Source organism: Styela clava, chromosome 1 (genome assembly GCF_964204865.1).
Source record: "Styela clava chromosome 1, kaStyClav1.hap1.2, whole genome shotgun sequence".
Classification (NCBI taxonomy): domain Eukaryota; kingdom Metazoa; phylum Chordata; class Ascidiacea; order Stolidobranchia; family Styelidae; genus Styela; species Styela clava.
Window position 1 is genome coordinate 19,331,578 of NC_135250.1, and position 23,107 is coordinate 19,354,684.

General features: G+C 31.7%; 1 protein-coding gene across 2 annotated transcripts in view; it reads left to right on the plus strand.

The window, feature by feature from the left end:
• Nucleotides 1–23,107, plus strand: part of LOC120337426 (adenylate cyclase type 6-like) — a 39,536-nt gene that overhangs the window by 12,262 nt on the left and 4,167 nt on the right. For both annotated transcript variants that reach the window (XM_039405193.2, XM_039405187.2), the window contains exons 2-25: nucleotides 682–828; nucleotides 4,804–4,905; nucleotides 5,433–5,841; nucleotides 6,590–6,747; nucleotides 10,479–10,570; nucleotides 11,450–11,565; nucleotides 11,814–11,976; nucleotides 14,080–14,229; nucleotides 14,328–14,449; nucleotides 14,807–14,918; nucleotides 15,237–15,364; nucleotides 15,598–15,759; nucleotides 16,043–16,187; nucleotides 16,710–16,819; nucleotides 17,294–17,462; nucleotides 18,106–18,203; nucleotides 18,763–18,844; nucleotides 19,157–19,279; nucleotides 19,672–19,836; nucleotides 20,265–20,440; nucleotides 20,637–20,769; nucleotides 21,385–21,491; nucleotides 22,180–22,336; nucleotides 22,733–22,937. In XM_039405193.2, coding sequence (XP_039261127.2) covers nucleotides 682–828; nucleotides 4,804–4,905; nucleotides 5,433–5,841; nucleotides 6,590–6,747; nucleotides 10,479–10,570; nucleotides 11,450–11,565; nucleotides 11,814–11,976; nucleotides 14,080–14,229; nucleotides 14,328–14,449; nucleotides 14,807–14,918; nucleotides 15,237–15,364; nucleotides 15,598–15,759; nucleotides 16,043–16,187; nucleotides 16,710–16,819; nucleotides 17,294–17,462; nucleotides 18,106–18,203; nucleotides 18,763–18,844; nucleotides 19,157–19,279; nucleotides 19,672–19,836; nucleotides 20,265–20,440; nucleotides 20,637–20,769; nucleotides 21,385–21,491; nucleotides 22,180–22,336; nucleotides 22,733–22,937 — 3,531 coding nt within the window. The remainder of the gene's footprint in view (nucleotides 1–681; nucleotides 829–4,803; nucleotides 4,906–5,432; nucleotides 5,842–6,589; nucleotides 6,748–10,478; nucleotides 10,571–11,449; nucleotides 11,566–11,813; nucleotides 11,977–14,079; nucleotides 14,230–14,327; nucleotides 14,450–14,806; nucleotides 14,919–15,236; nucleotides 15,365–15,597; nucleotides 15,760–16,042; nucleotides 16,188–16,709; nucleotides 16,820–17,293; nucleotides 17,463–18,105; nucleotides 18,204–18,762; nucleotides 18,845–19,156; nucleotides 19,280–19,671; nucleotides 19,837–20,264; nucleotides 20,441–20,636; nucleotides 20,770–21,384; nucleotides 21,492–22,179; nucleotides 22,337–22,732; nucleotides 22,938–23,107) is intronic.

The window sequence follows — 23,107 nt, forward strand, 5'->3', positions numbered from 1 at the left end:
TTCTATTTGTCAATTTGTTCTCGTTGTCAGTGTTACTTTAGTAACTTCGATTAATCAACTTTCTAGTTTGGTGGGACGAATCTTTTGTATGAATCCATTTCCATTTCCTTGTCATTTCGTTTTATTTTGTTGTAATTGCTGTTTGCTATTTCAGCATGTCGCATGGTTTATTTGTTTCCTTCTGTCCTGTTCAGTGATTATAACTTTTTTAATTGTCTTTGTTTTCAGAACTTTTTTCTGCATTTTTTATTTATTTTCAAATAATGACATGAAATTTAATTTTGAATATGTTTCTATCACTAAATTTGAATTTCTGCAAAAACCGTTGTTTCAACTACTGCTATTCCAAATTTTATTCAGATTGAGTTTTTATAAACATCATATGCTCGTTCTATTTATTAACATGCCAGACTTTTAGAGAACGAACATTGTAAGATTCACTATCTTAGCATACAATGCAAGGTTTCTAGACTTAATTCATCTTATTGAAATTGGATGAGAAATAGGGAGGAGCATAATATTTTTGTATACCTTATACTGGTATATATTTTTCCATTAAATTGAATAAATTTGTTTCAATCACTAATACTTTGTTTCCGTAAAGCAGATTATCTCTCTTACAAAATTACTTTTTGATACCGACAGAAAAGTAACTTGCATTTATGATTTATTCACTTCTAGGTTTACTAGAAAAATCACGGAACTCAAAAAATCAGTCAAAAGATTTATTGAAACATGGAAAGAATAGGAACAATGTCAATTCAAATGGAGATGGTTCTTCCATAAGCTGTACATCTGCCAAAGTCATAACGACAGAGTCTAAATCAGGTACCAGAGGTTTTTTTTAAGTATAATTTTTGTTTTGTAAAATTATCAAATACTGAAGGTAAGATTTTATGACTTTCAGTTGAGCTTCTTGTCCAGAGTTAAAAGATAATTGATTATTTTGTTAAAAGATTGAAAAAAAAGTAAAATTTCAAAAAATTCAAGTTTTAATGCCTCAAAATTAAAGTATTTTAATATAGCCTATCAGGTAAAGTAACATTTGATTGCTCCTTATCAACAATTTTTTTGTTTTTCCACCATTGTCGAAATCTGAATCTCAACAAAATAACCTGAATTACGCAATTGACGAAGCATTCTGTTAAAAAAATTTTGATGTTATGTAACTGTCAACTTCATATATTTATGGTCAGTTGCAGATTTTATCTGTTCAATTTCACTATCATATTGTCAAGGTTCATTTTGATTCTTTTTTGCCAAACACCACAAAAAAAATGCCTTTCAATTTTCAAAATAGTTTGTTTGTACGTTTTGCCACATGACCACTATCACAAATATATCATGGAGAATCAAAATAATATATACAGTTGATAAAAAAATAATTTTCGGTGTGTATTTGATAATTTGTGATGGTTTTGTAATATTGACTCATTTTTTATACAGGGTAGGCCTAATTCTGGGAAGATGCTTGTTATAAAATTAAAAAATCAACAGTAAAAAACCTTCAATTAAAATTGATCGTATTACAGTATTTGATATATGGCTGTTAATATGTAAAAATCAATTACATTTCAAATTGTATTATGTTAGTGGATATGGAATACCACGGTGTGGTACATTATGTGCAAAAATGGAAAAATTTTGGCTGGAATGCCAGGGCTCCATTTGACTGAAATTGTTTAAAAAAATAGTAATGAGGTAATAGCCATCGCTTTTAATTACTCAAAATTTCAAGTTGAGGGAAAAGATTTTTTAGAATAACTGCATCTATTATGTAAAACAATCCGATAAGTGCCATTTGTCCAAAAAGCTATGATTTTGTTGTCTATTCGATCAGTTTTCTTCTCCAATGCTGCCATTTTATTGCAGAAACGGCATAATTTTTTTTGTATTAAACTTTTTGTGTGTGATTGCGTTAATGAATCTAGATGCTCTTTCCACTTCAATTTTTTATGCAAGATATTTTAATAAAAAAGCGAATTGTTAGTGTTAACTTCCTCACTGTACTAATATGAATTCTAATCCCAATAATTGTGAAGTTATAAATATAATAAACACAGTAGACTAATCACTTAAAATTATAATTCCTACCGCTATTATTGGTTAATGTTACTGATAAGCTGAAAATTATACACCGGCGCCGGGGCTTTGTGCAGGAAATTAAAATTTGGAGAAAATTACTATACTGTTATAAAATAGGTAAAAATTATTTATATTTCAAAGTCTTTAATATATTTTTATCTGACATCTATGTATGAAATCCCCTTTTTTTGACTGGTTTTCTATTGCTTTCTCAATCGATCAAAAATCATGTAGCAACAAATTCATAAACCCTTTTACTTTATTGAAAATGATAATAAAATTCCATTCAATTTTTTTTTCCTTTTTTAAATTTTAAGGTCAAAAAGAGTTCAGTGGGTTTATAGTAATAAAACAGATAGTATCCTGGATTGTTTGCTATCAGATTAGATTATTGTGAGTAAATTGCTAAACGGAAGGATAAAATTGGTTATACTTTATAATTCCACCGTTTATTAATCATTCCTCAAATATATCCAGTCTTCCTTTTGAAATCAGCTTCCTACTTTAAATAAATTACGTCTCATATAAGAACTTATTAAATTAAACAACCAACTGTTTGCATAATGTTATCAATGCAGACTACAAGACGGAAGACTCTATTCGAATATGTTTACCTAATTCAAAATCACAAGAACCAGTACTTCCTTGAATATTATGTTTGTAAGTAAGCTGTAGGGAATGACATAAATTTATCATAGTTTATTATATCTCTTGTACAAAGATGATACTCTTGTTACTCAAAAAGATTTTTTTTCTTCTAAATTTTCTACCTTGTCTGTCTTGAATTCAAATTGATGTTCGCTTTTAACGAATGGGATTGGATTTCCATGGTTATACCATGGAGAGGAAAGACGATAATCACGATAATCATCTGGCGAACATGAGCCTCCAGTCCGGTTACCAGTCAATGCAGAATTTGGAAATAGTTTACTAGTTTTTCGTTTCAGAATATGCTGTAACGAACAAAGCCTTTCAATATATACTAACTTGTGCAAAGCCTTGTTCAGAGAAAAACACATGTAAAAACGTCGACAAATAAATATTTGTATTAGAGAAATCGATAGTGGAATTCCTAAAAAATCAACATTTTTGAACGATATTAATTTCATATCTGTTCTGTGAATTAATTTCTATGCACATTCCCATGTCGTATCAAATTTTAATCAACTCACTCAAACGTAAGTAAGTAAACCCACTCATAAATTTTGTAATTTGTAGTAAACTTTAATTACTTCAATGTTTGTACAATATAAAATATTTTTCGTAATTTTTAGTCATTCTACACTCGTTTGACCTTCTATTTTTTATTAGTGTTAATAAACTAGTTATTATGTGAAAAGCACAGGACGCAAGGGGCTTTGTCTGTACTAAATGTATATTAGCGACGTTTTAATATCACCTTATTAAATTTTATGCTCCTTTGGAGCTTATAAAATACTCTGGCCTATATAAGTAGATTTTATGAGAACAGAAATCCTGTATTGAAATGGTTTTAATTTTGGTTAAAAATAGAAATTTAATAAATGTCATTCAAAGGCATATTAATAATAAAGAATGATGTGTTGCACCTGAAGTTGGTTTTAAAAATATGAAAAATAGCTCTTTTTTTTCGGCTTCAAGTTGAAATAAATTATATTTTTTTTGCTGGAATATTCGCTTATAAGAAATGAGTGAGACACTTTGGGGAAATATCTGATTTTCTTTCTACAAGTGGTCAATAACAAGGGTCATCAATCATTTGATTGTGACTAGACGCCAGAGTTTACCATCATAAGGTTTAATTGACTTCACTCTTCTTGGGATAAATATAAAGAAGACCATCCATGCAAGTATAGCAATGGGTCTAGTCTAGGAGTGTGCAACAGGTGGCCCGCGGGCCAAAACCCCAAGCCATTCAGTGTGGCCCTTGTCAACACTAAGATTTTTCTTCATCAAGCATAAAATCCTGATTCGACAGTTTATGTTTAAAAAGGCACTCACATGGATAATAATACATAATGTTTTTTTTGCTCTTGTCGCTGTGTTAAATCTTTCGCCATTTTGCCTGGTGCGTTTATTACTGTGGGGCTAAGCGAAAGCTGAATTCACACCTATTGCATTTCCCGCGGCGCTCTGTGTGTGACTCTTGAATTGTATACTAGATTCGAGAGATTGTGAATTTTCTCCGACTTTACAACCCTGCGCTCAACAGCTAAATTCAGATGAGATAGCTATTTTAAAATTAGTGGTGTATCTTAAAATACAAAATGTCGCTGTATTTATCTTATTCAAAGCCGTGGTTATTTCTTATTTGTCATATAAACAATACCCATTTATCATGGACTGAAAATAGACAATTGAAATTTTCATTCTCAGATTATTTAGTTCATAATTATGTCATCACTGAAAGTGTCATATTACCTTACGTATCCTTATTATTGGCAAATACTCGACCTGAAATTAAATTTCTAGTTTCAGAATTCCCATATATCACCAGCAGGTTATCAAGTAATCACAACAACACACATACGTTTACATTCTGGAATGTCTAATAACGTAACATCCTCTCTATTGAAACATATACTGCAAGTCTGCAACTCATACATACACCAACAATAATGTTCAAAATACAAAATGGAAAAGATTTCAGTATGTAATATATAGTAGATTTTGACACATCAGTGACTGTTTGTACAGTGAGTATTTCTATGTTATAACTTTTATATACTGTTATTTCAGTGGATGCTCAATCACCAAGATCGCCAGAGACATCCAATAAGAGGAACATCTTCAAAATATTTAGAGCCAAGTCTGCTTCGTCTTTGTCAAGCAGCCCTTATGGTAAAGGAATCTTTATTTTTTCGTTTGCAATGAGATTAACCAAATTTATATTTTCTTCCAGGAATGATTTGTATGTAATCTTACATTTAATAACGAAACTCAGCTGAACTATGAATAATTGCATTTTAAAATTTGATATTTTACTGTCCATGATCGGGTCGTATATAGATATCCTATCTATCTTTGGCCCATTCATGTCAACATTATCAACATGAAAATAATTTTTAAATTAAACTAAGTAGCCTACACAAACACCTGCTGTCTTTGTAATTTATACATTTGCACACATCTTGTGTTTAAATTGATAAGAACTATAAAATTGTCATCATTATGATGATTACTTGCCGAGGGATGATTTATCCTTTTTCAAATTGAATCATCTAATCAAATTATTGTATCACAATTCTTCACTGTATAAAACATGGTCCACATATAAAGCATATATAATTTTCCATTTTATCCCTGAGTCAAACTCGTTCTATCAAATTTTTTTTGTATTTCATGCTGAAATCTTTTTGTTTTACCAGTGAACCGAAGGACAAAAGATGTTAGCGCTATTAACCAATACATGTCCGCATCCGCACAGAATAGTCCTGTAGTTTGCAAACAAAAAGACAAGTTTAGAAGGCAGAACAATATAAGCCAGATGCCGCAAGTGCCTACAAGAGGAATTGATTTGGTTAGGACTAGCCGCAATAATAAAAACCACACTTCCAAGCCTGTGCCACACATCAAATCGTCTTCCCCTTATCGATCTTCCGGAAAATACGAATTCAGCATTACGGAACGGAACGGTGACGGTTCAACGACGACAATACACAATAATACAGTGGCAAATGCAGCAGCAAATCATCAAACTCATGCTCAATCAGACGAAAATAATCTTTCAATGCATAAAGATGATAATGTCAAAGGAAAATGCTTTATGTGCCACAGGCAAGATGATTTTACTGATTAACATACCATATTTATATAGATTTTGCCAGATCAAGATTAGTGCTCTTATTTCAGATACCATCTGGATAATTGATTTGAATATTTCAAAACATTTATAGCAGACTTGCTAATTCGAAAATTGTTCCTAAAATTGATCTATTCTTGATATGCATGCGTTTTGGAAATTATCGATGAACTCATAAACTCACATCGAGTTAAGCTGTGCATATAGTGAAGTGTTTTTTAAACAATGCGTTTTTGGAGGTACTAGTATTTATCCGAAAAATTTATTATGATTTCAAAATTCAATTTTTCTTTAAAAATGATGTATAGACAATATGGATCGTTTTGCTATTGGGGTGATATATTTATTATTGGGGTTGTTAATGTGGTGTAAAATTCCCCTTTCTCTGCAACTAGGGGACCGAACAATTTCAGATTTTCAAAAGATGGAAGAAGCCACATTATTTTCTATTTGAAATTTTCTGATATTTTATGCAAAAATTTTGCTGTTTAAATTATGGTAGTTCATAGCAGCACTTATATACGACATTTCAACTCTGTCCAGATATTCGAGGATCGCTCTCTTGTTGTTACTAATTTTTGTAACATTTTCAAGATTTTGAAATTCGAATGTTATTTGAAATTTATAACAGATATAATTTTTCCTTAAAAACTCTTAGGGATTTATTAATAATCTAATCTGACACCCAATTTTTGTTATTTTTTATCAATTACCTTTTTACAGGTTTTTGACGTCAGGACCCATCAAGAAATTTTTCAGCGGCATGCAATTTGAATCTGCGTCAGTTGAAAAACTATATCAAAGATATTTTTTCAGACTTAATATGAAAAGTCTCACAATTTTATTGTGGCTCATTATTGCCTTATGTGTTTTTCTCATTGGTGAGTTTTCCTTTTTATTAACTGATATTTAACTTAACTAATACGAGCTCCTCACATATCAGTGGATGGTTTGCACAGAGCCTAGTTCAGAGCAGAAGTCGTTGAAACGTTGTTTAAAAATCATAAAATGGGCTTTCATTGATTCCAGAGACTCAACTTGAATTAGGGCGAAGTTGGTAAATTTTTGAAATGACTAGCCGTTACTCAGTTAGGTGAAATGACTCAACTTGAATAAAGCCATGAAAGGTGACTTGATCATTGTCATGAACTTTGCAGAATGACTTTGACATTGACTTGCTTAATTGCTTAATTGAGTAGAAAAAAAGAAAGGCGACTGTACCCATCTTTAACAGAACTTGAAGCCACAATACTTGGCTTTGACTTGCCTTATTACAAATGAAATTTGGTTTAAATTCATTATATTTTTGAAAAAAAACTCACAGCTGTGATTAAATTCGTACCTATTACCTGAATAGAATTAAGCTTTGATTATGAAAAAAATTATATAAGTATTTCAAAACATTCCGGAGTATTAATTTTTTGATTTCAAGATATTCTCCATTGTACAATGTTATCAGTCAAACAGTATCAGATAGATATAATAATAAAAACAGCAATAGATATAGGCTTATCTATCATTGTGGAATTTCAGAATCGAGGTGATCTCAAATTACCTATTTGAATTTTGGGTAGCCTACTCCTGAAGTATGTGTACCAAGATGGCGGACACCGGAACATAGTATGTGTACCAGGTTAGGGTTAGGCCATAATTTTATTCCGTTTTTCTTTATTTTAGTTTTATTACGAGTTCGGGGACTGGCCAAGTGGGCACGTAGTATTTGTACCTACAATTATGGCCTAACCCTAACCTGATACACATACTACATTCCGGTGTACGCCATCTTGGTACTCATACTTCAGGAGCGTCAAATTTTGTCCCGGTTTGGTAACAGCATATTATTTTTAAGCTTATATTATTGAAAACTTAGGTGGGCATAATGGCTTTTATGAATACTTATTCATTTTATAATTATTTGATTAATCTGTCTACTGTACCCGAAATGGTATTTTTAATTAAATTACTTCATATATCAAGTCATCCAAGACCTCATTGCTAACACAAATATATATCTTTATACTCTATTTTTATCCAGGCCTGTCAAATTCCTAAAACAACTGAAATAAAATTTCTATTGAATTATTCTGCGATATTGCCAAAATTTATGCCAATTTTACAGAGCAAAATTTGCCAAAAAATCTTTTCAAATTATTTATAATTTATGAAGTAAGAAACTTTTCCTAACTTTACAACATATCTATTAATGTTTAGTGTGTATCACAACATGTTATAGAAAGCCCATGCCAGATGTAGGTATAAACAAGAACATTTTCTAATCGGAAGAGTGTAAATAAATTTTGGATGTTGTGCAACAATATGTCAAAACACACTCGAGGTCTCTAGTGAGATCATCGAAACAGGTAATGGGACAAGAACAAGATACACGAGCGCAAATTTATGTCAAAACATACTCTTCCTTGTTGATGAGTTATTATGTCAAAACGTACTTAGTAAATTTGGTGTGATGAGCCAAAGAAGCTCTTATCTCTTATACTGTAAAATTTTCATTTTATCATGCATTATTAATTAAATAGCTATATTGGCAACAGTTTAATCATACAATGTGGTAATGGGAAACCTGGAGAGGTTTTTATTTTTTTTTCATGGCGGCTTCTGGAGGGTTTCGCGCCAGTGTGGATATTTTAAACAATATTATCATTCCCAAGAAATTCGGCTCCAATGGGACCTATGTCTGCTCAGCTCAGGTCAAATGAAGGCAAATTTATTCTTTATTATGGTACGCTGAGCTGATGCCTCTCTTTCGTTATGGATAATATATGCAGTTTTACTTTTGGCTTTTTGATCATATAATGGTTATTACTCATTAAATATGAGAATTTTTTCGAATTTAATATCCAATTTCTAAGAATGTCGATATCTGATAGTTGAATGTAATGGATTTCTTGTATTCTTAATATTTCAATATCGAATATTCAAAATTGAGTCATAATAAAAAATTCCGCCGCGAGTAGCAAATTTCGGAAAAAATTGTCAGTTATCTGAAATCTCAAAAGCTTTTTTGTTTTTAGAAATAATCCTTTTGTATTTATTTCAAATTTGAAAAAAAAGTGGAATATTTTTTTAAGTTAATTTTAATAAACACTTGTTAGGTTACACTTTTTTTTATTCCTGGCTTTTTTTTCATATGATTGAACTAGGTTATAAATATAATCCTTTATATTTTGATTTAAATAACCGAGACTTAGAAATGAAAGATTTCCACGAATTTGAATGAAAACCATAAAACATGAAATATATTTAGTAACAGCCTGACAGACCATGTCACCTATTTTTAGAACAAATTTCAATAGGATTAAGTCGAGAAAAATATGAGGTTGAAAGGAAATTGGCAGCTTAAAATTAAATTGATTATTTTTGAAATTTACCAAATATTATTTTCGGGAGAGAAATTTTAAAATGAAATGTGTATATTTACTATTGACACACTGATATCATGAATATAATACTGTAAATCAAAAATATCCTACATTGAAGGAAATTCTGCATTTTTTTATGATATTTTCAAGGACATAGCTAAATTTAATCGTCGCCTGAAATTATAGACAGTTGAAATATGTTATTTTGGATAATGATATGATTTTTTAAAAAGTAATTCGTACACTATCAGTATTCTAAATTTTACTCTTTTTTGGAAAAATAATCATTGTCAACTTGAAATAGAATTAACTATAAAACATTTTTGAAACAATATCGATATGCAATATCAAAAGTTCAAATTCAAAACCCATATATTTGTCATTTTCTTGAAAAAAAGACAAAATTTGTTTTTGCTGAAATCTTAATTTTATATCCATTCTACAATTTTTGTCTATTTTTCTTTCTGAATTACGGGAATTAATTCTCTACCCAATTTCTACATTTACCTTGATTAAATTTATCCTATGTAGCGAATTTCAAATACATTTTGAAGGCGTGACATTTAAGCTCATTAACTTCTGTATATATTAAAATTACATTAAATTAAAAAAACTATGAAAACGCGGTTGAATGAAATATGCAATATATAATAATGATGGGCTATTATATTAAATTTTTATGATGCATCTTCAGTTATTAATGATTCCGGTCTTATTCAGATTTAAATACTATAATACTGTATTAGGAATTTATAGATACTGGTAATATAAATGTACAGACTACAGAGTGTTAAATTAGGTTAAGTAACTTTGATGTGCTTGCGCAATTATTGGTAGGCATATAAAGATGTATTAAATGAAGTAGGATAAAATTTACCTATTTATTCCCGGGGAGAGGAAAGACGATAAGACAGCAAACCCTCAACCAATGGTTATGTGAACCACCTTGCGGTGGCGAAGAGTCCAGCAATGCTCTCACATATATTTCCTGTGGAAATAACCACAGAAATCGACCTGCGAACCCACGGAGGGTGGTGGCGAGCGTATACCTAACGCTTAGCACAATGCTTCACACCACCGGGCAAAGTAAAATATAATTAAACAACACTGATTAATAAGAAAAAACAAACCTGGTAAGGATATACAGTGAACTGACTTCATAACGAATTTGTAATTTTGATAGGACTTTATTTTTGGATGATTGTTCTAAATTTCTATATTTTGATTTTCAACAGGTTTTCATTACATTGGTTCAGAATCAGAATACAGAGATGTCTCAAATGGAATTGTTTATGGATGTTTTATATTCGCTTGTCTCGTGTTACAGGTATCTGAAAAAATGCATACTATTTTTTAACAAAACTGTTTGATAGGTTGAATTTTAATTTAAATTTGACGGGTTCAACGTCCTGAAGTCCAATTTGAATTTAAATTTGACGGGTTCAACATTCCGAGGTTTCTATTTTAAATTTGCACAGCTTTTGTGCTTTTTGATATAAAATCATAACGGGATCGGAAATTGTTGACTTTTCCCTCTTGAAATATATATTGTATATAATATTCTTGAAAACAGAAATAATTATGTAATTATCTTGTGTTTGAACTTTGATGCGTTATTTATTGTGAAACATTCCAATAATTGTGTGTGAAATTTAATTTTATTGTATTTATAACATAACGATCTTTGGTCGACTCCTAAAATTTCATCACAACCTAAAGTTTAAACATCTGTTAGAAATACTCATACTAATGGCTTTTATGTGCTTGCATTTTGGAAGACATTACTGTATCTTTTTTACTTCTTACAAATGTTTGGACAAATTACCCTTTTGGTATCGATGAAGCTATACAGTATTGGAAGGAATAGAATAGAATCAATCTGAGTTGGCTTTAAGCCGATCCACTTTATTGAATTTATCGGCTTTAAAATCCTAGATTTTAATCTCCGACACAAATGGCTACCAGCAAGATATTGTGTGCCTCGATTGTTTCAATCAGTTTTCCAAAATAACAATTTGTTTCCAATTCACTCCTATTGTATAATAACAAACCTTTAAATTTCTGAGGCATTCCATATGTGGTTTTCTTTTAAAAATATCTATGATCGTAAATCCATTTTTCAACAAATTTTAATACTTTTATGACATTTGATAGATAGATACTCCATTTTCGAGGGAATTCAAATTTTGCTTTATTTTGTTTGCAGGTCGTATTTTTATTTAACGTTTTTTCTCAATATACACTGCTCTACCTGTGCTACATTATTTTAACAATGATTCTAGCTGTGGATATTTATACCATCGTAAAAGTTGAGATCTACACGTAAGTTTCCTTCATTATAATTTGTCTCCTATATTCTCGACTAGAAAAATATATCTGTTTGCTTTATTGCATGCAATTTTCTGTCTTATTTATAGCTTTAATAGACTTATTAATCTAGTAGCATGGCCCGAACATGGCTAGTAAATAAATTGATATTTTATTTTTGTATTATGCTTGGTAGATACATATTTTAGTTTGACTTGTCATTTCATTTTAGAGAAATAACCACTTTAACTGTTTGTTTACAGGACGGGCTACGCTATTTGGTTAACGATTCTTGTAACGTACACCCTTTACACTTTTATGCCTCTTCCGCTACTGGCTGTTTCAACTGCAGGAGTGTCCCTTAGCGTCATCCACCTTCTATTGTCTTATCTTGCGAATGCAGACAAAACTGCCTATACACAGGAGGTATTTATACAAACAAATTGAATATTCTTTCTTTTGATTTAACCTCGACTTATGCTACAAAATCATACTAGATGTCAAATATTGCAGGTAAAACTTGTTAACTTATTTGGATGGATTCGAGACAAAAGTCTGAATGTTGATATTTTGAAGAAATTACTATTTGAAAATATTAAGAACTAGTTGCTCTTTAATTAAGCTGATACATAATTATTATTTGCAGCAATATTTATCAAAAATATTTCGATAACTTGCTTTGAGAGTACAAAAGATATGTTATCTTCATTCTCTCAAATCAGTTATTTTCACGTTTCGTCATTTCGAGCTGAAAACCTTAATTAGAGGAAATTTGACTTCAGGTTTGAAAATAATTGGATTCTGAAACGACAGTAACGCTTTCAAAAATATAGACACGTTGATTGATGACCCATTGATGATTGGTCATGATTACGGAACTAAACAAGGAAGTAGTTGTCCTTGAAAATAACCATGATGATAGGGCCTCGGGTGTACTTCGGGCTGATACAAACTATTTAGAATATTTAAAAAATACTGGAAATGGATAATTCTGACCACTATTTCTGTCTGAATAAACTAGCAAATAAAACCCCATAATGGAAACTCAGCTTCATTCATCATAATATCGAAATAAGTCTTTGTAACTCGCTAATTTATATGAATAGCCATAGACAAAAATGTCTCAAAAATTTTTAAATTGTAAAGGGAAATTATCAACACCATACAGTTTGTTGGCCCCTACATAAATAATCTCTGATTAAAATGAAACAAACATGGTAGATTGGAAATGTAAGAAGACTTATGAACACTCTGTGATATTCAAATTAACAGTATTGTTTTAATATTATGCGCATATATAACAATGAATGTTTTGAAAGAAAAATCAAGAGAAAAATAGTTACACTTTTAAATCATTTTTGGACTATCAATTATTCCTTTTTTGAAAAAAAAAAAGATAATACTGTTGTCTGCGATTTTATTATTTATTGGACCTATTGAGATCATTATTAGACTATCAATTTTCTCTTTTTTGAGAAAAAAATATAATACTGTTATCTGCGATTTTATTATTTATTGGACCTATTAATAAGGTATCATAAGAAATTATTTGCATTTTGGATCGAAAGCGATATTATTGGTTGGGTAGTTTTAATAATCCAACTCCCTACGGGATGATATTCGACTGAAACCTAATTCAATTTATTCTTAATGAAAAATACCAGTATCAATTCATTTTACGTAAATTTAAGGCAAATTTATACTTGAAATAACATTTTCTTCCAACTGAATCTTAATAGCCCTCTGTAATCACCCAAGTAGTATGAAAACCATTTTCTATTTTATTTAAACTTTAAGTTTATAACGTTACATTATAATAACGTCAGATATCAGTGGTCGAATAGGTGTGACTGTGAGATATTAAAAAACGTTCAGAAAACAAACTATTCGATAATGGTTATCTATTCTTTCAACCAATTTTCTTAAAGTTTGCAGAGATATGCGTAAATCCTATACATTATTACAAAATATAGATCCCAAACTCAATGTTGATATGTCTTCTAGCCATCTATGATTTAGTTAGAACATCCAGTACATTATAAAGACATAAATTAGAATGAAAAAGGTTAATAATTTGAGCGAAACAAGTTTGATTCATCTATCAACTTTTTTAATATGGTTAATCCATCTTATTTTATTTTTTTCTGGATATCTGAGATATCCCCCGAATGTATTAACTCAATCTAAAATCCAGCCTATCCAATTATTCCTAAAATCGAGTTCACCTCAGTCGATGGGTTCCTGTTATTTCATCGTAAATGCAGTACATCTATGTACCTCTACCAGATCATAGTTTTTATAGTTTTTAAAAAAGCAAAGAAGACAGCAATGCTCAAATATATGGACAAGAATGTACCTTAATTTCGTATATGTCAAAATAAATAGAAAACTTTTTTGCCCTTTTCATATTTAAGTGCAAAAAAATCCTTAATCGATCAGTTCATTAGTTGTGGAGGAGAGGGATTTTTTTGACCAAAACATCAACAATTCAGCAAAACTTTTTTGTAAAAAATTTTTTTTTCTATGCAGGTGTTCGCAGATCTTGTTATTTTCATTGGCACAAATATCGCCGGGGTATGCACAAGATTTTCTGCGGAAGTCGCACAACGAAAAGCGTTCGCTGAAACGAGAGATTGTATCGAAGCTAGGATCAAAACGCAAAAAGAAAATCACCAACAGGTTTTTATGCCATTTACTTTGAATTAATACATAAAGTCTAACCTTTTTTTGAAAAACATCCAAAAATAGTATCTTTGTTGATTTCAATTCAATTGTAGGAGCGACTACTCCTTTCTGTACTTCCTCGCCACGTTGCCATGGAAATGAAAGCCGAAATTGAATATGAAAGACAAAATCAACAATTTCATAAAATTTATATACAAAAACACAATAACGTCAGGTGAGAAAGGATTTCTTTATAACTGTTTAAAAATAAACACATAATTTCATTACTACAATTATGGCAAAGGATTTTATAATCAGCTATCAGAATGTTATCACAATCCATTGTCTCGATATTTCAATTTCCGTCTATTTTGTGTGTTGATATGATTTTGAAGATGTGGGTTCTCAAGACTTTTGAGGGTTTGAAAAGCATTTCTAGCTATGAAAAATTGCTATGTATGATACGAAAAAGTGCTTTTTTTATTTTCGAATAAGAGGGGTTTCGACCCGCAACCTCCCCCCATGATGGGTATGTTCCTGTATTCCAGACATCATTGTATTTCTATGCTTAACCATTTCGATTTTATTACAGTATACTCTTTGCCGACATAGAAGGATTTACGAAACTTGCTTCACAATGCCGAGCACACGATCTTGTTCGGACTTTGCATGAATTATTCGCTCGCTTCGATAAACTTGCCAAGGTTTGCTTTGATCTTTCATTTGCCACATAAACAGATCGCATAGAGTAGACCAGGAGTGTGCAACATTTTTTACAGTGGACCATGTAACCAACTTCAGACATCTAGCTGGGCCACACAAAAAAATAATTTCCCGATTCATATTATCAAACTAAATTTTATTTCTCGAGTGGGTGGGGTTTTTGGACTCTGAGTGTACTTATGGTCTTTTAGTTTAGGAGAAAAGCAATTTCTTCTCAACAACAGCAACAATCTATATTTGCACTTGAATATTTCCTTAGTAATTTTAAATTCTACCAATTGTTATTTCAACTTTTCCAGGATAATCACTGTTTGAGAATCAAGATTTTAGGTGATTGCTATTACTGTGTTTCTGGACTTCCTGATCCACGGGCAGACCATGCACAATGCTGTGTTCAAATGGGTCTTGATATGATAGACACCATATCGTGAGTTTTTTTTATTATAGCTTCTGTACATATTTATGTCAATACTAATCTTTGTGGAAGGGTGCGATAGGCTGGGGGATGCCAGACTGATTAGAGAGATTCATATGAGGGTCAAATGGCTCGAGAGTTGAGTGCAATTTTTTTTTTACTCAAAATTTTCCTCAATCTGGAGTCAGAGTTGTTTTTAAATGGCTCGATTCCCCTTAATATAAACGAATATTTTTTTTTCATAGGCTGGTACGAGATGTCACTGGTATTCCAGGTTTAGATATGAGAGTGGGTATTCATACTGGACGTGTTCACTGTGGAGTACTGGGACTTAAAAAATGGCAATTTGATGTATGGAGTAACGATGTAACTCTCGCTAACCAAATGGAAGCGGGTGGATGTGCTGGGTATGTATGATTGTCTTTTCAAATAAAAGGTATCGAATATGTCCCAGGGAGTTGAAAGCTGTTCCAATACTACATCTCCATTATACATTTTTATTGCCATAGGCTAATTATAGAAGTATCGTTCTCGGTAGAGTATGGAAATTAACTCTTAAAACTAGGTAATATTTGCAAGGCCTTTTTGACTGTTTTATTCTGATACACATTTACGGGAAAATTCTACCTCGTTCCCATTACCAGTATTAGCTAAAAAAGGGCAAATTTAGTCAAGTTGAATTTTTTACAGACGTATCCACATCACTGAGGCTACATATAAATATTTGAAAGATGATTATGAAGTTGAACCAGGCAATGGACAAGATAGGAATAAATATTTAAAAGAAAAAGATATTACTACATACTTGATTGTTGGACTAAAAGAAAAACCAAAAGTGAGTTTTTATGTCCTAAATTTGATCGTAAATTGCCACGGTATTGGACTTGATTTGTGATTTTACTTCGAGCCATTTGAATCCAATCACATAACAGAATTATGTGTATGTCGTTTAAGCTAATACTGTAATGTTGTTACTCATTTGACTACCATATATCTGAGCATTGCGACCACTCTGCGAATCACATTATAAAATTCAATATGTGATATTCAAGGTTAACTGTAAAAATATAGGTGACCGCATTGTAGTGGCGGCAGAGGGTAAAGCATTTTATTTGAATATGTTGGCATTGCAGATTCAAATCTCAGCTTCAAATCTCATGCCCACCCGGCGTATATTAATACTAAATTGGGTAAGCAATGCCGAACTGGATTGTTTTTTCAAACTATTAGCTCCTTACTCTGCCCTGTCTTGAGCAAAAGTGGTATTAGTACATAAACTATAATAAAGTGATTTCAAACTAAATGGTATCATTCGCAAAATTGATACTTGTCCTAATTTATATTTTCTGGATCACAGAGCACGATACCTGAGACAACTTCAATGTCGGGATCGAGTAGAAATCCAGCTAAATGGAAGAAATATGTCAGCAAGGAAATGAAAATGATGGGATTCGATGAAAGACAAGGGTACGTCCGTTATACATTTGATAGTAAAACCCAGTGATATGAAATTCATTCAACTTCATTTTATTCCAGAATTCAAGCCATTAAAAACCTAATTGGGATTGTAATTTAGGCTTATACTACCAACATCAAATTAACAAAATTTGACGCCATCTTGTTCACATTTCGAGCGAAAAAAAATTTTGACATTTGTTAAACTTAATTGAAATTTTGGCTTGATGTTGTTTTGGTTCCTGTTGACAATTTTGATTCCGATTAATCACTTTTAGTGTGTCTGAGTCTAAAATGACAACAACAGCTTTGACTCCCAATACCAAAAAATCACTGAATTTTGACTCTGTTCCTAGGAATTTTGAATGTCTTGTGTGATGTTTATGTAAACGCAGCAGCTTCCAACTTTCTTCCAGCAGATTTCATAACTGAAACAAAAAATTAAGGGAAATTAAATTAAAAAAAAATAAAATAATTTTATTTCAGACGAGTATTAACGCCAAATATATCTGACGAACAAACATACGGACGAGCGGAAGAAGATGTTAATGATTTCTTGAATCGTGCAATCGACGATCAATCTCTCGATATTCTGAGATCCGGTCATATGAGTACATTCTTTCTTACATTCAAAGACAAAGATCAAGAAAAAGAGGTTAGTTCAACGCTTCAATTTCATTTTACCAAGTATGGCCCTCTGATATGTTGAGAGCTACTATATTTCAGACAATCTGTAATCTTACCTATCCAATTTATTACACCCTAAGTGAGGTGGTGGGCATAGGATTCGATCCCAAGATTTTGAACTTGGTTCGACGTAGTTAACTCAACGATTTAAAATCTAGGGCATCGCTTCCACAATTCTCAAGAATTATTGAATATGTGACCAAAATAGCTTTTTATGCGATTTCAAAGATTAAATCATTTTAATTTACACTATATCAATTAAAATGGGATGGCAATCCTAAAATATATATCAGATATTGTTGCATAAAATATAACACTACTATAATATAACTATCAGTAGAGGTTATGCGAGACTATCTCTCAATCCTTCCTCAATGCCTTTGCGCTAGTGGATTTGTATCCGTATAATGCAAGGATGCTGTAGCAGGAATAAACATGACCATACTATGCAATTCAAGAGCCCTGCCAATTTGTTGTAAAGTACATGTCTGAGGAAGTCTGATTTTGATCAGACAAAACGATACAAAAATCCATTTGTGTTAGTGTGCAGCAGGAAGGACTCTTGAATTGCATACCATCACAATATTTTGAATTTTTGTTTTGTTTTTCAGTATCTTCATAACCACGACCAGCAATTTCCTCTCTACGCTACATTTGGACTCATTATTTATATACATATTATAATAATACAGGCCATCATGATACCTTTGTAAGTAATGAAGCAATATAAATTCACTTATCAAGTCTTTTTTATATTATTTTTTTTCATTCTGAACTGGGGATTTTTTGGTTTTTGGTTTTGTAGAATTTTTCTCTGTGATTTAATCTGATTTTTCGTAATTATACTATGTCATATTTTAAAAAAGAAATCTATGATTCACTGAAATAGAAAACGAAACTGCGATTTTAACGCACATTTTAGCGTGTACTTGTTGTTTGGCATGGTTTTGGCGTGTTTTAATAGTTTTTTCTCACGTTTCAGGGTGTTTTTTTGATGGCTTTTGTACATTTAGTGTGTTTTTGGTGGTTTCAGACGTTTTTTTTCACATTTTAGCTTGTTTTTTTGCTGGTTTTTGCATGTTTTAGCGTGTTTTATGGTGGTTTCTGGTAGTTTTTGCACCAAAAACTTGTTCAAATGTGCAAAAACAGTCTAAATCCACCTAAAAACACGCTAAAAGGTGCAATAACCACCAAAATCATGCAAAAAATGTTAGAAACCTTTGAAACCAAATGGGGATCGATACCAATCATTATTTTTTTCTTTTCAGTACACCGGCAATGTTATCAATATATATAGGAGCTACATTTCTTATACTTGGACTATTCGCAATCGCAAACCTTTGCTTCAAGGTAGATTTTTTTAAAAAAATTTTTCGACTTTTTTCTCGATTTAAACGATCAAACAAATCCTATTTAGTTTGAATTACACTCTATTAGGCTCGAGTCAATAAAAAAATATTACAATTTTTGAGGAAAATTGCCGAAAGAAATTGAGCTCTGAGACTATAAATAATTGTAATGTAGAATTAATGTAGGAATTTACACAAAACTTTAAGCAGTTCCTTTAAACACAATTACAAAATTACTTGATATAAAATTGAATCGCAACGTTTTTGATATATTTCTTTTAAAATTTTTGAAATTGAAATTTTTACTATTTAGAAAAAATCAGAAAAGGTTATTCTGGCATCTACATTGTCCACTTGTAAACCTCACCCACGTCTTCCATCGGCTATTGCTTTGTTTATCGTTTTTCTAACAACTATAATGGCATTCGGGAATATGGTAAGCATCATTTAATTCAAACTATTCATAACAATAACTTCTTCACTTGGTGATGAGCTAGCTGTCTGTGTCAGGATTGCCTTTTGGCTGAACTAACTTAAATTGGAGATGTTGGATCGTTTGTAGGTAGGTTTGAATTCCTTGAAAGATGAATATGTATGAGAGGATTGTGGTATTCCTCGCCGTTGTAGGGTGGTTCGCATAATCGCTGGTCGGTTACAGCTTCCTCCAAGTCCATGCGTCTAGGAACAAATAACTGGTTAACAATTCCCGCACCTGCTACCTGACAGTGGTATTATCCTATCCTATGTGAACATGTTCGAAAGTTAGCTATGTGCCTTTGTTGAATGAATTTTTTTTTTTCAAAGTTTCTTATTTTTACAATTTTCTAGCTTTTCCTGTCTTCACCAGATTTGCTAGAATGCACTGCAGAATTGATGAATACAAGTTCGAATTATCTTACAGCACATAATGTTACAAATACTCTTAATATCACAATACTTGATAACCAAGTCAATGTTTGTGGAGAAAGTGCTATTGTAACATTTTTTCCACAGGTTAGTACAATATTGCGAATAATTGAATACAAAGTAGACTTATAGTTTTTTTTTTCTACCCTGGTAATTCGATTTCAAAAATTTTGATTGAATATGTCTTTATGAGGGGCTCCAGAAGTATGTATGCCAATATGGAGGTAACTAATTTTGTTCGCCTACTTTACATCAAGTTGCGTAAAGTGACGGAAGCCTAGGGGCAGGGAATATATTCACTTGACTAACACAGACAGTCCCCGAACTCGTAATAGAACTAAAATAGGGAAAATCATAATAAAATCATACCCTAACCTGGTACACATACTACGGGAGTACCCTTTATAATGCTGTATTTAGCCTTTTTTCCATTTACATACACTGCATTAGATATAACTTTGATTAAAGTCAGTTTATGATTAACTGACTAATTAACTATGGTTTTTCTTTTTCAGTATTTCACGTATTGTGTTCTTCTGTCCATGTTGACTTGTGCTGTGTTTTTGAGTCTTCCTTGTCTATTGAAGTTGATTACGATGTTGATGCAAGTTCTTCTTTACACATTGTTAGTGGAATTTGTCTATCCGACAATGTATGAAAACGCAGATATATTGTTACATTCTACGATAGAGTAAGTATTTATTCGATTCTCGTAGGTACACTGAGATGGATAGTTGTCAAGCAATTATTATGAAACATATTTGGGTGCTGTTGTGGTCGGGGATTTACATCCGGTGTCAATATAAATGCTGTTCATAATTGAAGGCAGCAAGACATTCTTTCTATTTTTTTTGACAATCTATTTATTCATTGCATATTTCTTACAGAGGTTCTGAAGTTTGGGCTGTACCTCTTCAATACGCGACGCCAGCTATTTTATTTTTATTTTTCGTTTCACTTTTTCTTCATGGTCAACAAGTTGAATCTACAGCTCGTATGGATTTTCTCTGGAACCGTCAGGTCTGATCGGCATTGTTGTATTTTTTTATGTATTATGTCAATCTGGAATGGTCGGCATGAGATTTTAACCTGAACCCACAATGACGCCTCCGGCCCAAAACCCAATATGAAAAACTCTGAATGAAAAAAATTTGCAACAGCTAAGCTAACATTTATACTACTTATAGCTACTTATAGAAGGGTTTGTGTATAAATCCTCGTTCAGAAGAATAATGTGGAAAACGCTTCATTCTTGACTGTATTTAGAATATTAAACTTTTATAAGTTTGAGTTGACTTTGTTTCCTGCATTATCATTATCAGCCTAATAGTGAAATTTATTAAATTTGAGCAATCCTTTTTATTGGATAGGATTTTCATGTTTATTCTGGGGGGGAAGAAAGCCAATAATTCTTGCTTTTCATTGGTTGTGGCCCTGTAATCTTGATCTGGTATAGGCTTGTTAACCACATTTAATTGTTCCATATGCTTGGACTTTGGTGGCGAAGTGGCTCATAACTGTACAGTGGTTATGTGAGCTACTTTGTGATGTCGAGCAGTTTTGTAAACATCTTGTTCACTTTTGTGTCTGTTTTTGTTACTAAGTTGAATAATAAATGCTATTATTTTAATCCAGGCTGCTGAAGAGAGAGAAGATACAAGACGTTTTCAAGCGTACAATCATAAATTACTTCATAACATATTACCAATGGACGTTGCACAGTATTTCTTGGAAAAAGAAAGGTAAGAAAATTGAGTTTATGATTAAGACTACAGGTAGTTTAATGTCTTTCAACCATGTATGTTGAAATAAGCTAATATTCCCAATTGGAAAAGAATATAAAAAAGTTTGTAAACTTGACATAGGAAAACCGAACACCGAAAATTTCATCATATGTATTTGTACGCTTGCGCTCTGAATAAGTCTCTGCACCAAAGCCACTGGTATGTAAAGTGCTACTTTATTTTTGTAAGAATCGTAATTTTTACGGTTCGAAGGGGTAATCATGAGATTTGGACTCAAGATTTTAACTTGATACCATCTTAGTTAAGTTAAGCCTAACACTTCATCCACTAGGCCAGGGCCACATATTTGGCTGACCGTTGTCCGAATTTGGACCTTTCGAGTATTTGATTGGGACCACATTAAATGACTTTTATAGTTTTGATGGTTATTTTATCATTTACTCATATTTTCATCTGAGTATATATGATAAGAACTGTAACACCATAATAAACAATGTGAATAGCACTGTCTTAATTAGCGTATAATAGCTAGCCGGCCGAGGATGTACGTGGATAGCGCAATATAATTTCTGGAAAGACCGAACCCAGGTAATTTTGAAGTTCTGTATACGGATCTTAGGCGTGGATATGACTTTGATCAATTCAATTTAATAATAACTTTGCTAAGATTCTGATTTTTTTTCAGATCAAATGAAGAACTGTATTGTCAGTCTTGTGAATGCGTGGCTGTGATGTTTGCAACTATCACTAATTTCTCAGACTTTTACATCGAACTTGAAGCAAACAATGAAGGTGTTGAATGCCTGAGATTACTCAATGAAATAATTGCAGATTTTGACAGTGTGAGTTAATTATTTTAGTCGTAAAATTTTTTAATCGTATGTATCTGTAACTTCGACTATCATTGTCTGTTTGTAGGCTATATTTTGAATGAAAAATCGCTGTCATAAATAGTCAAAATTCTAGGGTATTTTGCAATAGTCAGGGATTTTCATCATCACAGAACTTTAGTTTTTAATACTTTTTGAGAAAAGTATCTGCAAGAGGATTGCTGTACTTATCATCAAGGGTGATTACTTAGGCATCTGGAATCGTTAACCGATTTTCATATTTTTATCCGACTTGGACTGGTACTTGTGGGAAAAGCAATTGTTTTTTTTATGTTGTAGACATGATTATTATTTAAAGTAAATATAAAAATCATTTTACTCTATTTTCCTATTTTTTGTGTGCTACAGATAATAGGAGAAGACGAATTTCATCAGCTTGAAAAAATTAAGACGACTGGCAGCACATATATGGCGGCATCTGGTTTGAACGCTAAAACTTACGATGCCAAAGATTCGACCCACATATCCGCACTTTGCACATATGCTATGAGACTTCAAGATCAACTCGATTATGTGAACGAACATTCATTTAACAATTTCACATTGAGAATAGGTAATGTGTATATTTTTCATAATAAGATTTAAGCCGATCTTTATTATTACTGTAAAATCAGGAAGGAAATGCTGAAATATATAGAAATGGTGGAACATTGATACCAATAGGTAATACCTCAGCTGAGTTTGCTGAAAATATCGAGTGACGAAAAGTGTTTCCATAAAAAA